A 20,862-nucleotide genomic window follows, 5' to 3' on the forward strand; every position below is an offset into this window, starting at 1 on the left:
AGGTCAGATATGAAGAAAGACTTCAAAATACTTCTGCTATCAGAATGATTCACATTACTCTCAATACTCCAGAATCAAGACTAGACCACCCTGGGAGGTTAGACTAGAAGTCATCATTGGCTTAGTTTGCTAAGATGTACATAAAGACCACTGTTCCATTTAAATAGATAAACAATCATGATGGTGGTACCCAGCAGTAGGAAAAAATATTTTGAAGTATTCTCATATTATAAAAATCCAAGTACTGTATAAACACTGTTGCACGGGAAACCCATTCTTCTTTCTGTTATCCATCCATCCAGTTGAAAAAGTTGACAGATTTTTATTTTTATTTTTAAAAGAGAATTCAAAAATCCAAACCCCAAAGGCAGGTAGCATAAAAACAAAAGCAAAAGCAAATGGAATGCTGGATTACAGTGTGGTGAAAATATGTCAGAGTAAAAAAAATCCTACACCATTCTTAACCCGTCTTTCATTTATTTCAGTTGAATTGCTGCTTTTCACTGCCCCCCATTTATAAATGCAGTAGTCAGCTCCAAACAAGTGTTCACGATCAAAGAGTCAACTGCTTTGAGCTAGCTCTCTTCACGTCCACGCACAGTGTGGGCCCCCACGGGCCCGGGGATCTCCCAGTGTCGGCGACATGCCCCCTCGCCCGGCCCGCTTACCTGGCTCCACTTCATGCCATCCGCTCGACTGACTGCCGCTTCCTGGGGAGCGCCCTTGGCCTGTGTAAAATGGCTCTTCACCAGGACTGTCCATTTCATCCTCCACAGACTTGAGGCGCTTTGTGGAGCTGAAATAACACATGGGGACATGTTGAAAGGCAATCCAAACCACCTTTCAATTGGACACTGCACCTCTGGTTGGAAGAAAGCCAAGAGAGGAAGCAATTGGGCAACTTGGTCTAGTTTTAGGACTCTTTCGGGCTCTTGTTCAGTTTAGTGAGTCACTGGATGTGGAACAAAGTCTTGGTCTGTCTTGTTCCAAATGTCTGGGCTTGATTTTTATTGTCACTCAAGTTGCTGCTGCTGCCACATCCTGTTCCTTTTTCCTTTGAGGAACTGGTGGCTGGCTCCCGCTCCCGACTCCACCTGGAAGTATCAGGAGTAAGCTCACATTTCATATTCCTCAGGCTGTGGCTGGGACGTAGCCATCAGCAATTTCCCTAGACATCAGTCCAACCCCTTCTGGCATCCCAGAAAGGATAAAAATCAGGGTACATGACCCTTCAAGGAAAGCTAGGGTTGGTTTTTTTGTTTTTGTTTTTGTTGTCATGTTTTCTCATCTGCCACTTGGATCTTCTCATTCAAAGCAAATTTTCTGCAGCGTTACAACAGTCCAGTTACTGATCTAGACACTAGGGATAAAACAGTGAACAAAAGAGACAAAAACAGGAGGAAAAACTGTGTTTCCTTCCTTGTATGTGACAACGAGGGACATGGAAAAAGAGTGGCCTGATGGCTTTTATGTCTTCCTCTACAAAGAGATTACCGAAATGAAGCCCTGTTCCATCAGGGTAGGGATTTTTATTTTATTTTTGGAATGGTTGGTTGATACATTTCCAGAATGTTTCCATTTCCTCCAGTTAAAGGACTGAACTGTTTTCTCCCAATGTGAGGCTTCGGGACGAGACAGTAAATGGTAGTGAAATGCTACATGCTGCTAATGTGGTTGGAATTGTCTTAATTGATTATGCCACTATCGTACCAGCATGGGGAAGTTTCATACCTAGTGGGAATGATTGTTGCCATGTGCCAGGGTACAGAATTTTTAATATGTTTTCATTAACTAAACACTTGCTGTGTACCTCGTAGATGCCAGGTGCTGGGCAAAGTGCTGGGATACAAAGATGACTCAGACAACGGCCCCTGTCTCCATGGGGTTTGCTGTCTAGTGGAGGAAGATGGAGAAGTAAACAAAACTGTGCAAAAGAGAAATGTAGGAATTATGATAGAACCACACAGAGGATATAAAAGGTTCCTCGATGGGGGCAGGAAATAGTGGTACCCCTGGGAGGTGGGGAAGCTTCCCCGAGGAGATGACCTGAGCTGTCTGTAAGAACGGGTGTCAAGGAGATGAACAGAAAGAAGGGAAGGGCAGAGATAGGCTGTTATTCAGCTGATGCACCAGCCAGGTATCCATTTGGGATTTTAAAGTATTGACATACTTCTTTACCAATTGGCAAAGGGCCACTGTCTGAAGCCCTATCAGTTTCCCCCAACCTTGCCACCCTGTCTTTGCCTTGGGACAGCCTCATGATCCAAAAATGTAACGGGTTAGTCTGGCACACCTGGGGTGTCCAGGACATAGCCCACGCACTGGGGCAGGGAGGCATCCGCTATAATTGGCAAGCGTATGTCACGCAGGTGATCAGGTATTCTGAACACCACTCCCTGGAGGGAGAGAAACCCCAAGTGGAAACCACATCGTGAGGCAAGTGTGATATGCAGAGAGTTGCCAGGTGTCTTGTATAGCTAGAGTTAAAAGCATGGCACAGCAAAAGAGGGGGGTGGAGGTTCTAGAAGGCACTGTATGTCTGGACTTGACCTATAAGGAAGGGAGACTCCTTGAGGAAGTCTAAACAGGGAGTGACAGAAGTCATATTTAGAGAGGCCACTCTGGTAGTTGTGCAGGTGATACATTTAGAAAAGCAAAGAGGAAAGAAGGGATAGAACTGAGAGGCAGGGAGATACTCAAGAGGCTACTGAAGCAATCCAAATAAAAAAATGTGGAGGGCCTAATTTAAGGCAAGAAATTCTAGTTATTCAACTTGGCATACCAATAGTCTTAACCTTTAAGTTCTATTCTCATCAAAGCCAGACCACAGGAAAGCAACATATCTGTTCCATGCTAGCTTAGTACCCAAAGGAAATACCTTTAATACCTTGTTTAATGTTCTTTGCTTGGCTTTTCTTGAGGTTCAATAAAAAAATAGCCACTTGAAAAAACTTTCCTACATTTTATTTAAAACTGCATCTTAGAGAAATCCTTTATAAAAGGATATACACAAAAAAGTTCCTACTAATACATAAAGCCAGAAAAAAAAAATATGTCTCTTTTATTAGAAAACTGTTCCCTTTTATTAGAAAACATGGATTGTATAACCATTTCTTCCCTTTCTTGACTTGGCAGCCAGGAAGCTCAGGGGTAAATTTAAGGAATAACTCTTGGTTCAGGTTCCTAATATAACAATCTCTCCTATTTTTCTACATGGTTTCCAGCCTCTCTTTCCATATTTAAAATTACCTGTTGTGTTTTTAAATTGAAAGCCATTTGAAATAATTTTAGAAGTTGGACGAATACAAATTGGAAAGAAATAAATATTTCCCTTATGTTCCCTGGCAAATAAACAAAGACAAGACCTGTGTGTTCTGATAGGACTATGAGGTCTGTGGTGAAAAAGACTCTCTCCCTCTCCCTCTATTTATATTAGATAGAGATAGAGATAGAGATAGAGATAGAGATAGAGATAGAGATAGAGATAGAGATAGAGATAGAGACAGAGATAGAGATATAGAGATACAGACACGGATATATAGATACAGAGATAGAGATATATAACATAAATATTAAAATATATGATATATGTATATATCTTTTAATCTCTAGTGCCTGCCGCAGTGTCTAGCTAATAGTGTATGCACAAAACTGCTGATTTGGGCTAGTGACTTAAAAACAGCCACGAGTACTTATGACAAGGATTCACCCGAGTATCATGAGTCAATCTAACCCAAAAGGCCAGCTCCATTGCCCATCATTTCCCCATTATTAATATTTTTCTGAGTTTGCCAAGATTTGGTTTCCTTGGTTTTCATTTATAAAATGCAAATATACCACATAGTTATTAAATCCTAAAAGTAAAAGAGTTTGTAGTTATTAGGTGACACCTTAGTTTGGAATCAAGGACTTCCAGGGGTTGACACCGGATAAATGTCTAGAGAATGAGGTACAGGATGAAGGAGAGAAAAAGACCCAGGAGTGGAAACGTCGGAAGTGCCAGGATGGACAGGTGGAGGTCTTCCCAGACCAAGGTTATTAATTTCACAAACTAGACAGTTGGTTTATCTTGACAAAGTTTTCTGGGATAAAAAAGTATATTTTATCCAATTTTTAAAATACCTCTTCTATGATTTTGGAGATGTTTACTATGAAGGGGTACAGAAGCAACAATTAATGCCTATTGATTGCCTTTATTATTTTTTTAACTTAGAAATGAATCAGTCATTACTTTGGTTTCTTGCTCTTGACTTTCTGGCACACTGATTCTCTTCTCCCAGAAACATGTGAGGAAACAGGAAGGTAGCAGAAAGACCTCTCCTTCTCTTCTAAGGAGTTAGAAGAGATGCACCATCTCTAATGTGTGTGAAAATTTTTCTTGTGTTCTTAGCAATTCTACCTAGAAATTAAGGTAAGACTATCACCTTAATTCAAAATATTTGCTTGGTCCCTAATATGTACAAAGCCAAGAAGCCTTACCTTGGAACCCAATAAACTGCAAAATGCCTCTTTTCAGAATTTTCATAATACCCTCAACTAAAAATTTCCATTTATTTGTCGTCTCTAACCACTAGATCATAAAGCTCCTATTACTTGACTTTATATCCACAGTGCCGAGGACAATATCCTTGGTGCTTAATCATGTCTGTCACTGAAATGGAAGAGTTAATCACTGTCCTCTAAGAGACTTATAGTCCAGGTGGGCAGGCAGGACCTGTACATACCTCAAAGATAGTAATAATAATTCAAGATAGCAAATGCTAAGTCCAGGAAAACTGGAGATGCTACATATTCCTTTTGGGGGGCCTCATGTTCTTTTGTTCCTTATTGAAAGAGTCAGTCCCATTCTTGAGAAGATTTAGTATCAAAATAGCATGTTATTTAAGTTTCAACAGACCTGAGTTTGAATACAGACTCTGCCATATACTAGGTCTGTGACTTGGGCAAGTTACTTAATTTCTCTGAACTTTGGGTTGATCCACTGTTAAATGGCCACACTATCTAGATTGCAAAGTTATTATGAAGATTAATCATATCAGGTGTGTAAAGCACCTAATACAGTGCCTCTCACAGAGCAGGTGGCCAATTAATATTTGCACAGCATGAACAAATGATTGACTGGTGAACTTTTCTATCTGTAGATATGGGGTATTCTTCTGGGCACTTTTTCTAACCTTTACACAGGTAATTCTGCCGAATCTAAATGTTTAAAGAATAATTTTTAAAAAATCATCCTAGGAGAGTCTAATGAGAGTAAAATAAACATATTAGTGAGTTATTAACTACTGATGCTATTTATAATTAGCTCCTTATCAGGGTTAGTTATTTGCAGAATATAATAATGACACTAGCCTTTTACATGATAATAACCAGGTTTCCCCTCAGAGAGTCACAGCAAAAAACCAATGGAGAAGTCAAAGGGATGGGGGCAAGGAGCACAGTTGGGGACGCGCAGCACACATAAGAAAAACAAACAGCCCATCAGCTTTTAAACAAATCGCTGGCCATAAGTGTTTGCAGAGCTTTTTCGTGTTGACTGAGTGCAGTTACACACAATGTCTCTTCCATCAGCAAACATTCAAAATCCTCAAAATGCATTAGCACCCGAATGTGTTCACAATCTCATTCCTTTATTATAAATGTACTTTAGATCTGAGACTTCCCCACCATGAGGAGCTGATACCACAGTGAACTGTTGGAACATTTAAACAACATGAACAATGATGGCAGGATTTGGTAGTTATATTTAGAGAATTACTGTGTCTTTAACTGCTTTGAAGGTATTAGTAATGACTAAGCTGATTTTTTTTTGGTTAAAAATCATAAGTCAAGATAAAAATGAGTTTCTACCAAAGAAAATGTCTATAATCTGCACACTGCTTCAAATAAAAAAAACTCTGGAACTCGCTTTCGGAGGAATATGCCTCTGTCCAGTGTTTTACTGCAAAGTACACAAACACTAAAGATTGTTCTGCACCATTCTTTTCTTTGTTGTCACAGTCCAATGCTAAAGCCAATTTGTAAAAGAATACTGTGGGTTTAATGCCTAATCCCTTTCCCTCTGGTCCAGGTTATCTACAGACAACAGGATCTTGCAAAAACGCTTCATCCCGATTTTGGCTTTGTGACCTCAAGGGGAGCACACACCCTGGAATCATTATTTGGTTGTGTTCTTCCAGCTTTACTTTTTTAAGGTCTCCAGGTGCAGCAGGGTTTATGATCCAGCCTCACCCCGTCACAGGACCATATTCATTTTTATAACCTCACACTATCAAATAGGTTTATTCTTAGGGCAACTCCAACAGACTGGATCTTGAGCCCTTTGGAGGCTCAGCAGGAGAAGAGCTGGGACTGAGCTGTGATGTCTACTGTGGGTATGGGGACTGGTGGCACCAGTGCCAACTTTGTGCCAAACATGCCAAAATACACATCCTTTTCCCTAATCAAGCCTTGTCCTTAGTTCCCTGAGAACATGCTACTTCACCATCCATCCTTCCTCCATGCCTTTGCTCATTCAGAACAACAGTCCTCTCTCTTCCTTTGCATTCCAAGCAACCCTAACCAACATTATCGCTGAGCACAAGTCACTCTTTTTATCCATTGTCATCTGTTGTTAGATCATTTAGCTCATTTTCTTTTTACTGTCTGGTGCATGTGTGTGTGTATGATTCATCTGTACGTCTGTCTATTTATGCTGCATGTGCATTTGCTCTCTCTTCCCAATGAGACTGAAGGTGGGGCTGAACCCACCTTCTAGTATCTTCTACTGCTGTAGGCATACTAAGTGTCCAGCAGGTCAAGAATTAAACTCCAAGGTGTGTAAATATGAAGCATGACCATTCTAAGGGCCATTGATCACCTTACCTGGTAGAGGATGTGCTGGGTAAAGACCTCCTCATGGCTCCTGGACTCATGCTGTAGTATGAAGAACTTTCCAAATCTGAGAGAGAAAAATTTGGGCCAGTTCCTGCAGCTATTGGTGCTATAGTAAGACAAACAACCAAAAAAAAAAAAAAAAAAACCATGTAAGTTAAGTTCTGTGGATAAAAGACCAATGAGGGTATATATTCAGTGTTGCATTTAACACATTTTATTTTCGAATTTACAGGGTAAGCTTATCCAAAAAAAATCAGTGATAAACCCTGACCTCAAAAGAATATTGACAATAAAAATAGTCTCCACCAAAAAGACATTTTTCCCCCTAATATACCTTTCTTTTTTTAAATGGTAACTCGTCACTGGGAGTTGCAAAGTTCCTGGATGCTTCTAACAAAAACACCGCCACGTTTTGGGTCGAAACTTTTCTTCAGCAAAACATCCCCTGGGCTTTTCTAACTTTGTCTGATCCTGAGAGCTTTCACTCATCTGTATTTTGGAATTAGGTCTGAACTGCAAATTCATCTTTCTAATTTTCTGCGATGAGAAATATGTGATTTCTCCTTAACTCTGAGTCACCTCAGCACCCTGCATGCACTCACACTTTAATATTTGTCCCGTCTAGGCAGGGCCTTCAAACCATGGTCCCTGCGCCACAGTTTTTGTAGATAAAGTCTTACTGGAAAGTAACCACACCCATTCATTTAGGTATTTTCTCTGCTTTGACTCTATGAGGGCAGAGACACGCAGCTGTAACAGGGACCATATAGTTCACAAAGCAGAAAATATTTATGTAGGGGAATTTGCTGACCTTTGAGTTAAGGAGTTATTAAGGATAATTCTGACTATACGTGATTTTTCAGAGAAGACCCTTATATGAGGTGTGATTCCCTGTATTTTTTTTTCCTAGAGCCTCTAGATACCTTGTTTTTAGTAGTAGCATAATATATATTTTTAAATAAATAAAGAACATCTATCCATCTTGTGAAACACTTCTGTGTAAAATTAGTGGTACAACTATATTAATACAAATAATCTCTTCCTTTGAAAGATTATGCAAAAGTAAAAACAATATATGCACTTATCACACAAGACTATAATTTGGGGCTGTTGGGGTTATACTGCCAACTAATACAAACCCAGACACCAGGAGGCAGTCAGTAAGCACTGGTCAGATGGAACTTGTCTAGTCAAAGGAGAACCAACAAAGCATGACAATGCTACCATCAAATTTGCATTTGTAACCTAGAAACATCGTGTTGTCCCTAGAGTAGGAATGGGGGGGGGGGGGGAGACAAGGGTGGCAGCTGAAGAATAAAATCAGTGAAACCATAGAGGCCAGTGGAGTCATTTAAATAAGATAAGATGGGAGTTTGGTCTAAATTCGAGGGTTGGAAAGAAGTCTGATGAGAATTATTTGGAAGTTAGAATCGAGAAAATGTGTTGACTTCTTAAGTTAGTTAATAATGGAGAAGAAGGAGTATGGGATGATTCCCGTGATTATTGGTCAGGGAAGCTGTGGTGCATTCATAATACGATAGAATCAGGGAAGACTGGGAGGGGGTACAGCCGTTTCTAAGAATAAACAGTTGTTTGATTAATAGCAATGGCTAAACCTTAATAATAACTGTCATTATATGAAAACAGTCACAGCTCAGAGATGGAAAACTCTGAAATTCACATGTACTTTTTGAAATTCAAACACATCTTTCAGTGACAGGCTCTAATGGGAGAAGGGCCTTTAGTGAAAAAACAAATGGTTAGGCTTGGCTGTACATGTAAACAGAGTTCTAATGAATAATTTTGCTAGTCATGCCCTAATTTGATTTTTATATTAAATTTATTTGCATAGGTCCCCCTTTTATTTCATTATACTTTATATTTTACGGGGGCCAATTATTTACATATGGGTCTGGATCACCCATCATCCCTTTTAGCAGCCTGGCATGTAACAGAGACTTATTAATGGTTGTGCCTTCACGGAGCTCCGAGATTCATATTTCTCATTAACTGAAGAAGATGGAGAGGGCTGCTCAGTGTCAAGGGTCTGGATTTAGATTTTCTTTACAAGTTTCAGGATGGGGTTGAGGCCTCAGCTGGATGGAGCAGCTGCTTCGCTCCTGAGCACGGGGGGGGGGGGGGGGGCGACCTCAGGAGCCCCATACCCTCGCTCTCGGAAGGAAAGAGAGGGTGAGATGTGAACGAAACAGGCTTGGCGATAGAGAGAAGGGGCTGAGGCCCTCTCCCTACTGGAGAATGCCCAGCTGCACTTAAATCTCACACTCGATCACGTCCTACCCTGGAAAAACGTCTTTTACCTTGATTATCTTTTTCAAATGGCAAGGGAGACAGAACAGGTGAAGAAAGAAAAATACATGTGTAAATATGGTGTTCCCACCTCTCAGAGAGATTAAGAAAAGAATGAAGCCCACAGAAATGGTCTTTAACTTGCCCGTATGTTTACTTCCTGTGACCCACCCAGTACACTGTAGTTGTCACTAGCCAACAGCAGCAGGTGGCCTGGCAGTGTTGTTACACTTCCTGAAGGGTCTGCTGGGCTTCTGGTGAGTAATGTTAGGGCTTGGCAAATTGACTGTGTGTCTTGAATTTTAAAACCTCACTAAATTTCTGAAATGAAAATGGGTTTCACCGCCTGGGTTAAATAACCCTAAAAATGCACAGACCCAAATTCTGCCTTCTTCAAAGCAGGTTTGTAAGGAAACGTCCCGGGAACCATCTGTGTGTGCATGTATCACACAGAAGGGCAGTGTCTGGGAATGGATTTTGAGTTGGTGGAAGTGGGATAGCCAAGGAGAAGGCTTCATACCTGAGGACAGGGGGTCACTGACCAAGTGTCCCTGCAAAAGCACTAGGTATTCTCAGTGCCTACAATCTGAACAGGAAGAGACTTTGAACTAAGAACTCAAAAGGTGGGCTTTAGGCAGGCTTTTCTGAGTGCTGGTAGGGCCATGTTTTGATAAGTACTTTATTATATATCTAACTTAATCCTCAAAACAACCTTTTCAGGAAAAGAGTATGTTCTAGATGAGAAGAACTAAACCCTGGAATGAGGTTAAACTACTTGTCCTGGATTATAGAAAGACAAGAGAGAAGGAGAACCAGGAATAAATCCAAGGATGTCTGACCCCGAAACCTCTGCTTTTCCTCCTGTACCACCTTGATTCTCATATACAATATTTGCCTTAAACTTGAGATGATAAAATGGTATACAGTGCCTCTGTCCCTGCAAGGTTTACAACTGAGTGGAATGAGAATAATACCTAATGCAATGCTGGATTGGTTCAATCACAAAGGAGAAATACAAAGAATGTGTTAGGAAAGTTCAAAGGAGTACAGGATCAGTGGCTTGTGAGGTCAGAAAAAGGGTGGATTTCAGGGACCATTGGTACTTAAGCTGAGCCTTCAAGGCTGGTTAGGATTTAAAGAGGCAGAGAAGGAGACAGGAGGGGGTTTCTAGGTAAACAAATGACAAAGGATGTGCGTAACTTTGGAGACCGGATGTAAAGTGATTTGTGGGATCCATGACAGTTTGAGTAGGGAAATGATAATTGCTGCATCTGAAGAACGGTAATGTGATCACAGCATACAGAATATGAGAAAGAGGACTGAGACTCTGGAGGTGGGGGACTCAGTCGGCAGGTTGACTTAGGTCCTGGAAAGAGGCAACAGAGGCCTAAACCATGCTGTCAAAAAAGAGAACAGAATTTTCACAATGGGTATGTCACTTCTTCCAGAAGAGTAAAGATATATAAAAGACTGTTTCCAACTGTGCACTAGGAAAGGGCACAAATAAGCAAATGATGGTTTCACTGTAACAGATATAAAATATCAGTGATATATATAATATGTATAATGTACTTCTCAGCTAATAATGGTAACAAGCCCTGCAAATTAGGGAACTAGAAGTTTTCAAGGGTGAAATGACTCGTCCAATGTCTGCCTAGGATGTCACGTTGCGCTTCTGGTGTGTTACAGAAATCACGCAGCTACTGCTAGTCAGATGTGGGGATATTAAGGAAGGACTGGACCAACCACAGTGCCTCCTGCCTGTTCTATATATTGTGAAACATGATTGTGCTCCATCTGTACTGGACCATAGGCTTTATCATTCTTTGATTATCTCATACATAACATTTTCCCCTCAACTAGATTGAGTGCATTTTGAGAGCTATAAAGATAGAAAAAGTGCTGGTCTAGGCCAGGGAGAGATTGTCTAGAGTCTAGCCCTGCCAATAACCACCTATGTGACTTGGCTAAGTCATTTAAGCTCTTTGGACTTCATAATTCTAATAACAATTATGATAAAGGTGAAAACTCGTCACCTCTGCCACCACCACCCACTGCCATGGCCATCAACATCACAATAACAAAGCATCCTTTATGGGCTAAGAGCTTTAAGCACACCAATCCATGTAATCTTCACACCACCACTAGGAGGAACGGAGGCAGGAAGAGGTTAAGTCACTTTCACAGCTCGCGAAGTCTGAGGGTTGTACCAGATGACCTGTAACCCTACAGATCACACAGCTTCTTTTGTGTTCCTAAACAGCTCACCACAGTTTTGTATACACAGCTGATGATCAATAAATAGGCTCTGAATTAAGGAGAGTAAATAACTACCCACTCCATCTGCACCCTCCAAACTTTAAGCAATACAAAATGAAACTTAGACATCTATAAATAAACGCGATGAGGATTGGCCCCTCAACTTTCTTACGCAGTACTGCAATTTCTCTAACCTGAACTTTGACTGGATTTGGTTCCACTGCAGAATTTTTATCCAAAGGTTAACTTTTGTTTCTTCCAATGTTATTTCTAAGTCATTTGTCCCCCACCCCCTTTCTTCTCTGTCATGACTAGAATGTAGTCTTTGTGTCATTTCTTAACAAATGGCTTGCTATTAAGGAATCATTATAGTAATGTGGGCTATTGGAAGAAAGGGGTTACTTTAGTAGCCAACCCTCTTAATGACCTGCTCTTCTGTACACATTAGTAGTTGGACAAGGTTGTGGTTATTGAACTTCTGCCATCCACCAGAGACAATCTGCTCAGGCTTGTATTGTTGGAAAGAGAAGATGTTGAAAAAAAAATTCTACCCAAATTTTCAAACTGCTCTTCCTAGGAGATGACAGTGTACTGAGTTTACAACTTGTTCAACAGGAGTCCGTGGGAGCGGGGACCAAGTGACCGGTGTGGCCAGCTGACTGCTGGTGGCACGTATCCTCTGAGAGGCTGCGTTCAGTGAAGTTCAACAAATATTTATGGAGCACTTCTAGACGCTCCAGACGCTTAAGATCCATTGGTGGACAAGATATATAAAAACCCTGCCCTTGTAGGGTTTACATTTTACAGATTAACAATCATAGTTGCCCCTTCTTCAAATTTTCATGACAACTAAAGAATACAAAATAATGGCCAATAGGTACCCACTCCCCAAAAGACTATCAGGATTTAGCACTCAATCTCCAACTTATAAAATAACTGTTGAAAAATAAAGAGGGATATTTCTCTCCAGATTACATAATCGATGTACTCATTGCGATTTTGGGAACATGTACTTTATGACAGCCGTGAGGGCAGGGGGCAGGCTGAGGGCCAACAGCAGCACACAGTTCCCCGGGCCCAGCACAATTTCGTGTGGTTTGCATTCCAGTGGCAAAGACATTGTAAGAAAGTCCATGTCTCTGTACAAAAGGAATGAACATAAGAAATACTTGTTCTTCTTTCCATCAAAGGCACAGTTGTACAACGCACAATGCTATGAAAACTCAAACAAATCTGGAGCCATCGTTAAAAGGAATTATCTTGGAAAGTAATTTATAGGAAAAAAAGATTCAACTCCTTTGTTATCTTCCTTTTACCATAATATACTTCCTGAACACTGCCTACAAGAGGGGGGCCTTCAGAAAGAAAAAAATAAGTATAGTAAAATTAACTCATTTTATCAATTTGTGCTTTCGGCCAGAGTTTCCTGACTATGCCTACAAGGGGCTGTAGAAGTGATGAATTTGCATGGAAAAAGAAACCAGTGTAAGTAATTTGTGTGAGAGGTAACACAGACATAGACTGTGATAATTCAGACACCCTGCAGATGCAGGCTGCTGCAGTGCGCACGGTTATGGGTTAGAAAAATGACCACACTGCAGTCAGTCTGACTTGAATGGAAATCAATCATAAAGGGACTTTCTCTGCAGCTTGTACGCCACAGTCTTCAGCAACTCCTTTGCCAGATTTCTGGTCTGTACACCATGTGCTGATCTCCTTTTTCGATCCTTGCTTTCTGAGAGGTCTGACCAAGTGCAGGCTAGGGGGACGGTTTTCCAGAATGGAAAAACAAAAGAACTAAAACGAGGATCTCCCTCTATGTGAAAATTAACTTCCTTGCTAGCATAAGATTTAAGCCACGCTTTTTATGACATGCAGCATTAGGTGCCAAAAGCCAGCAGAATGTTTTAACCCCATCAAAGGTGTCTGTGAACACAGATCACCATTTTTATACATCTATGTTTTGTGGATACAACCTACACAATATATATGTGGTAAAAGTAAAATTTTTGTTCCTTTGTGATCATGATATCTCCCCTGCCAGGTAAGTATGAAATTTTTGTTCCTAAAAAAATGTTTTCCTTTTACTAAAATAGGAACGACTCACTGATACCACCTCCCTCTCACTCTGAATCATGAAGATGGTTTATCTTTGACTGATAATTATTGTTGAGTTTGGTTTGTAAAATAAACGTGTTCAGGCACTTGATTGCCTTAAAGAAAACTCAGGCTTGGATCTCAAGAAACTTAGATATCTACTTTATAAAGAAAGAATTTTCTCTTACTTATTTCTGGTGTCTCCTCATTACATAGTGCAGGATGCTTCATATGTTTATATGCAATAAATATTCACTAAATTGAACTAAAATTATATGAGCTTGTTAATGAAAAACAGCTCAGAAATATTATTTATTGAGCATTTATTTATTTTTAAAATTTTTAAATATTTTTTATTGATTTTTTAGAAAAAGGAAGGGCGAGACAGACAGAAACATCAATATGAGGGAGAAATATCAACTGGTTGCCTCCTGCATGTCCCCCACTGGAAATCGAACCCACAACCTCGGCATGTGCCCTGACCGGGAATTGAACCAGGACCTCTTGGTCATTGGGACAATGCTCAATCCACTGAGCCACACTGGCTGGGCTTATTGAGCATTTATTATGTGCCAGACAAGTGCGAGGTATTTTACCTGAGTTATCTGATTTCTTCCTCACTGTATCCCTATGGAATATAAATCTGTACTGTTCTCATTGACAAATGAGAAAATGAGCTGTTAGGTTAAGTAACATGATCAGGATCACATAGCTAAATAAGTGGCAGAACAGGGATCTGAACCCAGACAGCTCTATCTATCTGACTAAAAAATACAAAGGTAAAAACTACATTTCCAGTCTCCTTGTTTTTTGCCTTTGTCATCAATTACTGGGGAGATGAATTCAGCAAAATTTAAATTGAAAAATACCTACCACTCAACTGGCAAAGCTCTATCTTGTCCTCTTGCTCACTTCTTGTTTTTTATAGGTCTTTCAAGTTACAAGTGCCTGCCGGTGCCTCACTGGGTCAATGGCCTGACTGGGTCTCGCAGAGCCATCCATGGGGGGCAGGCAATGCTGACTGATCTCCTGCATTAGTGGCTTCTGCCTTTGGGACTGAAATTGATTTTCTACATTTTAGAGTATCATCTTGTCTTAGCTTTTGGTTGAGGTCAAATGTGGTACCCGCTTAGTATCTGATACAGCCTTGGTCATGGGATTAAGTCTTCCCTGACAGGGGATGGATCTGATGGCCCAAGAATTCTTTTCACCACAATGATCTATAAACCAGGAAAGGGCTTCTAAACACAGGCTCCTTAACCAAGGATGCACTGGGACTACCCGACCATTAGCTCTCAGGAAACCAAACTACATCAACAGAGTCCCATCCCAACAATCTGGTACAAATCCAGTGGTCTACAACAATAATTCTCAAAAATTTCACCAAGAAATGCTTAATTTTTTTCTTCTCCATTTTTTGAAAAATCCTAATATGTACTCATATCAATCATATACTAGATGAACTCAGTTCCATTATTTGACCTAATGTGTAGCTTTGCTGAGTGTGGACACTACCAATCCCATCTTAGGCATGCCTACAGGGTCAACAACAACAGTGTTTGCACTCAGCAAGAGGTAGCTACGATCATATATTCTAGCCCCAATCTCAGTAATATTTGTGGTCTTATTGTGGAGTAATGTAAGATTTATGTCAGGCTTTTAGAAATCTTAAAAATGACTTTTAGTTCCTCAATATTACCTATTAGATATGAATATCTGTTCTTAAAAACACTGAGGCTTATAAATGCATAAATAAAGGTTTACCGAAGACAATACTGCCAGTAATGACCTCCAGTTATTCAGGGGGGATTTTTATGTCCATACTTAAGAAAAAGTAAAATTTTTGAGTATTAAAGAACCAAGCACTACTTATAAAAACTCTGATAAAAAGGTTCATGACGTGGCTAGTCACTTTAAAAGTTGTTATCTGTGTCACTATTAGATTGAGAATTTTAAAACATCTTGTTGCCCATTAGATACTCGGGAAGAAAAAATTCCAGAATAATATAGAAGCCATAGGCTTTGGCTGAAAACTTGAGGAGTAAGAATTTTCTGGCTTCCTAAAGCAGATGAATTAGATCTAGTATTGGCATGCTCTTATTCTATCAGAATTACTAATTCTAAAGGGATCATTCTGATGGTTTTTATAATAAATTGAATTTTGGAACATAAATTCTAAAATCGGTCCTTCTTAATATACACACACACACATAGATATGCAGGCACACACAGAATGCATACAGACACACACACATTTTAAATAAAGTTTCTGATGGTGGGGTTAGCTCAAGGATCAGCTCTGAGCACACGTGAAAGATCAGGGACAGAGGCTTTGTTCAACGGTAATCACAGTTACATTGCTGAGCATCTACTGTATACTGGACACTTGACCTTCTCTCACGTAATTCGCAGAATACTCCTGAGAGGTCTTAATATTTCTAGCACTCAGGCTTAGGCCCAGCACACAGTTGGCACTTAATAAATGTTTGTTGATTGAATAAATGACTGTCACCAATAAGGAGAACATGCTGACAAGGGATAAATATTGCCCAAAGTAATCCAGTTAATAGGCGGCAGAGGCAACTCACTAACTTGATATCTTGGACTATTTTATGATCCCATGCTGCCTTCTTGCTTACAGATTTCATATAATCTATTATACATAGGAAGCATACAAACGAGTTACCTAGAAAACATTAGAAATAGATGAACATATGAATAAAGATCATAACAAATTAGTATTTACATTAAAAGTCATGTTTTCTGCTTCTGAGTCAAATTTTTTTTTTTTTAATCCTCACCCGAGGACATTTTTCCATTTTTTGTTCAGGTAGAGTGGGAGGGAGAGAGAGGAACAGAGAGAGAGAGAGAAACATCGATGTGAAGGGACACATCGAGTGGCTGCCACCCTCACGACCAACCAGGGCCGGGGACAAACTGCAACCGAGGTACGTGCCCTTAGCAGGAACCAAACCCCGGTCTCTCCGGACCGCAGGCCGACGCTCTAACCGCTGAGCCAAACCAGCCAGGGCACGGAGTCAAATTTTTACAATAAAATTATTCATAGTTTGGTAAAGTTAGCAGAAGAATTAGCTAAGGACAGAGGTCAAAAGGCCCCCTGAATCCTGCCATGAGGTCTCAGGGCAGGTTCTGACCAGGAAGGCTGTGGGAACAGGAGTGCAACAGAAAGAACTGGACTTTGTGTGCAGCACTGACCAGTGAATCTGCTGATGGCATGGCTTGTTCTTACCACAGTTCTAATTCCAGCTGACGGGGTGGTCATAACACCACTTCTGGGGACACATTAAACACAAGGTACATGCACATTTCAACCTGTAGGTAAGGTGGGACAACTCTCACTTTAGGTGGCTCTTCCTCTATTAGGTGAGGAGAGTAGGGTAGAAAAAAAATCAGGTTTGGCAACCCAGACTGTGAGCTAGAATTCAGAAAAAAGACAGGTGTGACAGAAATTTCTATCACTACCTGTCCTTTCTATTTGCTGCCAGCTTTACTGTCCCAATATACCCCAAAAATGTCCCAAAAATTTAAAGGAAAAAAAAATATACAACAAAAAATACCTTCAGAACTAATTAAATTGTAGTATTTATTTTGAAAATTTATTAGGATTATATTAGAGAAAACCCTCTAAATCAAGCCAGCTAGACTGGCATTTTTCTTCCTAAGAGTATGGCAATATTTAATATTTTACCTCTCTGTGAGGGGTTGATTAAAACTAGAAAATGGAACATTTGCAATGTCATCATATATTCAGGATAAGGTGGCTTAGCAGGCAAAGAGAGAAAATATATATGGCTGATCAGTACTTTTTATTCTATAACTTAACAGATTTTCCTTAAAAACTCTGCAAGAGGAACCATTGACTTCTACAGATGGAAAATGTGTGATGTTCATTTTAAAATTACTAGTAGAGCCTGCTATTGACCATCTAATTATGCCGAGTTCCATTTATAAACATAGCTAACCACTAAGTTTATGGAGACTTTTTGTGCTGCTTTAATAGGATATTGATCGAGGGCAGAGTTTGAGTGTACTGCCATTGAATTGTGCAATGGCAGACAAACAGCAAGGTCACAGCCACTGTTTGTGCCTGGGCTGCAGTCTATTTTTTATTATAATCTTTTTGTTTCTTACTTTAATGCTCAAGCTCCTATGGTTCTTTCCAAAGAAGAGCTTGCTTAAGAGTATAACCTATTTTTTAAATTAATTTCCATGCAATGATCATAGTTATCGTGCTAATTAACAGAGGAGAACCAACAGGCCACTTGTTCAGAAAAGAAAGCATTGAATCTATTTCACTTTAATCAAGATCTAAAACACTGCAACTATTTAAATGGCACCCTAAAGGACTGGGCGTCTGGAAGCTCTATCCTATACCCTCAATTTCCTGATGAGACCTTCTTTGCAAAAGCATTTTGTAATGTTCGAGTTTGGGCTTGTTCCTATCACAGAGCTTCATTTTCTTATTATACCTTGAAGTTGAGTTATTTCTGCTGTAGTAGCTCTATCAGGTCAGGTTAAAACACTGCCAACAGTTCATACAAAGTAAGCCAGAAAATCCGAGTGTATGGCTATAGGTACCCAAAGACACACAGAGGACCTAGAGACTTAAAAAAGCAGTTTATAAATGAACTGCAATTTGGATCTTAACAATTCCTGTGTGAGAATTCAGAAATAGTACACACTTCTAAGGCAGAAAACAGCCACTAGGGTGCCACCTCATGCCAGGCTGAGGCGTATGGCTGGCTCCATTCACTCCCACTCTCCATTGACAAACAGCTCGGGAATCCCGAGCCACCCAGCAGCCCAGCTTTGTGGCAGAGCCAGGACAATTCAGCTGCTGGATTTTAATAGATTCTGCAGCAGTGCAACAGGAACCAAAAATCAGTCTGGGTAACTGAGAGCGGTTTTCACACCCAAAGACTCTAAGGCTGGCCACAGTGTACTGAGAACCCTGGCTTTTCAAAATTCCAGGGCCATGAAGTCATCCCAGCCACGAAGTTTACTTAACCCTTGCAGCCAGCTCGGGTGTACAAACCACGGCCTGGATAACTAGAACCCACCAGGCCAGAGTCACAATGGCCTGTGTGTATTTGCGGTTTTCCTCTTTCCCAGAGAAGTATTTAGGGTTTCGGAGTCACTCCACCGACTTCAAGTAAAATAGTCAGCACTTTAGAAGGAAATGGGCAGAAGAAGTGGATTTTTCAGGAGGATTTTCTGGGCTCCTACCAGGAAGGATATTTGACAGCCTCAAAGCACACACCTGGAGGGAAACAGTGGTACAAAATAAACAAGAGTGGGGGCTGACCCAGACGGCCATCTAAGAGCACCATTTAGCAGCTCGTAGAGTGGGCTCTCTTTGTGGCAACTCCATGGGAAAGAGACTCGTCTGAAAATGCAGCATCATGTAAGAGTCATTCCAACAGATGGTTCCTGTCTCTTTCCTTGCAGCACTATGCTCAAACAACTTTAGTGATCCTGAACCACATTGTTAGCACTGGTAAACCCCCTTCCCCAAAGCAGAGAAGACATCTCTCTTTCTCTCTGGCACAGTGTCTAGTGATCTGAATAGTGGTCCTCTCTCCCCGGAAAGAAACAATAAACAACTAGCACAACTTTCAGATGGTCCTGTCACCTGGGGGAAGAAGTGGGAGAACAAACATTCATTTACTTTCATGTTATAGTGCTTTCTTGGTTGCTGAAAGAAACAGGACTCTCCTTTCTTGCCTGTCATGAACTCTAGATGATAGGGAAAAAAAAAAAGGCAGGAGGTAAGGGTGAGCAAGGACTTAGTGGGAGACTCCAACAGCTCTGTGCATCTCATCAGTACAGTAACCTTGTTGCCGGCTTCCACCTCTGAATGTGTGAGGCTAAGCCAGCAGCTTTCTCTTGAGTTTCTCTGCCACTGTCACCCTGTAGCAACATGATTATAAACAACAAGCTTAGCACATAGTTATTTCAGTGAATCCTCATGCGGAAATACTGAAATAGCACCTCCCTCCTTTATTAAATTTAAAAGGAGGAAAACTAAAAACAGAAACTAAATGGAAACCTGGGGAAAGTAAATATTTATATTAGCAAATTTAAAAACTGAATTCTAAAGAGCCAGGAAAAGGGAAAGAATTCAAACTAAGGCCACCATTACTATGAAATTCCAACCTATATATTTGATCATAGTTAAGTGTGGTTGTGGGGACTAGGTGGGGCTGGGATAGATAAGAAGAGCGTTGAGAAAAATTTTGCAACACAGTGAAGAAATTCTAAGACACTGAGGCCACTGAAAATATCCAGGTAAAAGACAAAACTACAGAAAAAGTTAAAAGATCACTGGTTTGGGGAGTAGGAGATAACTAGATGGAGTACAGGTGATTTTTTTTTTTTTAATACTCATCCGAGAATATTTTTCCATTTTTTGTTCAGATAGAGTAGGAGGAAGGAAGAGGAAGAGAGAGAGAGAGAAACATCAACGTGAAAGGGACACATCGAGTGGCTCCCACCCACACAACCCAACCAGGGCCGGGGACAAACTGCAACTGAGGTACGTGCCCTAAGCAGGAACTGAACCCGGGTCTCTCTGGACCGCAGGCAGATGCTCTAACCGCTGAGCCAAACTGGCCATGGCAGGAGTACAGGTGATTTTTAGGGAAGTGAAACTATTATGTGTAATATTGTAATAATGCAAACATGTCATTATGCATTTGTCAAAACACATAAATGTATAACACAAAGAGGAACCCTAATTTAAACTATGGACTTTAGTTAATATGATGTGTCAATACCAGCTCATCAACTGTAACAAATGTACCATGCTAACAAAAGATGTTGATAATAGGGGAAATTATTTAGCGGGTATACTGAAATTCTGCACTTTTTGTTAACCTACAACTATCAAATTAAAACTGCTCTAAAATATTGTCTATTCATTTTTTTAATAAATCATACCAAAAAACAAATCTAGGGGGACAAAATTCAAGTGTCTTACTTGTTTTGTTTTACCTGAAAATAGTTTTAATCTTTTTTAATGTACACATTAATCATTTAAAAGTTTATCAATTCTAACAAGAAATAATTATTTAATAAAAGCATAGAATCTTTGGATTCTGTTTAATTCTATAATGTAGGTATAGGAGAGGTCATGACAAAAGTATCTGCAGTCAGCTAGCTGAGTAGAGCAAAGTAAAAGGAGCAAGTTTCTTAACCTCAGAGTACTGTGGTCTCCTTCATCTGTAAAAGGGGACAAGAACAGCAACTGCGGAAGGACTGAGTGAGATGTTTACAAAGTGTCTAGCACGATTCCTGGTACAT

The 20,862-nt window shown here is 40.3% G+C and overlaps 1 protein-coding gene across 10 annotated transcripts in view; it reads right to left on the minus strand.

The window, feature by feature from the left end:
- Positions 1-20,862, minus strand: part of NFIA (nuclear factor I A) — a 355,490-nt gene that overhangs the window by 95,077 nt on the left and 239,551 nt on the right. For 9 of the 10 annotated variants that reach the window (XR_004958825.1, XR_004958826.1, XR_004958824.1 and 6 more), the window contains 2 exons: positions 6,865-6,982; positions 669-796 (listed from right to left, as the gene is read on the minus strand). Coding sequence is in view for 6 of the 10 variants with exons in the window: in XM_036255155.1 (XP_036111048.1) it covers positions 669-796; positions 6,865-6,982 (246 nt within the window). In the remaining 4 variants the exon portion in view is untranslated. Of the gene's footprint in view, positions 1-668; positions 797-6,864; positions 6,983-19,228; positions 19,297-20,862 lie in introns of those variants that run through there. The other variant, XM_036255159.1, reaches the window with a different exon arrangement.

This window comes from Molossus molossus, unplaced genomic scaffold, assembly GCF_014108415.1.
Source record: "Molossus molossus isolate mMolMol1 unplaced genomic scaffold, mMolMol1.p scaffold_m16_p_12, whole genome shotgun sequence".
Lineage (NCBI taxonomy): Eukaryota > Metazoa > Chordata > Mammalia > Chiroptera > Molossidae > Molossus > Molossus molossus.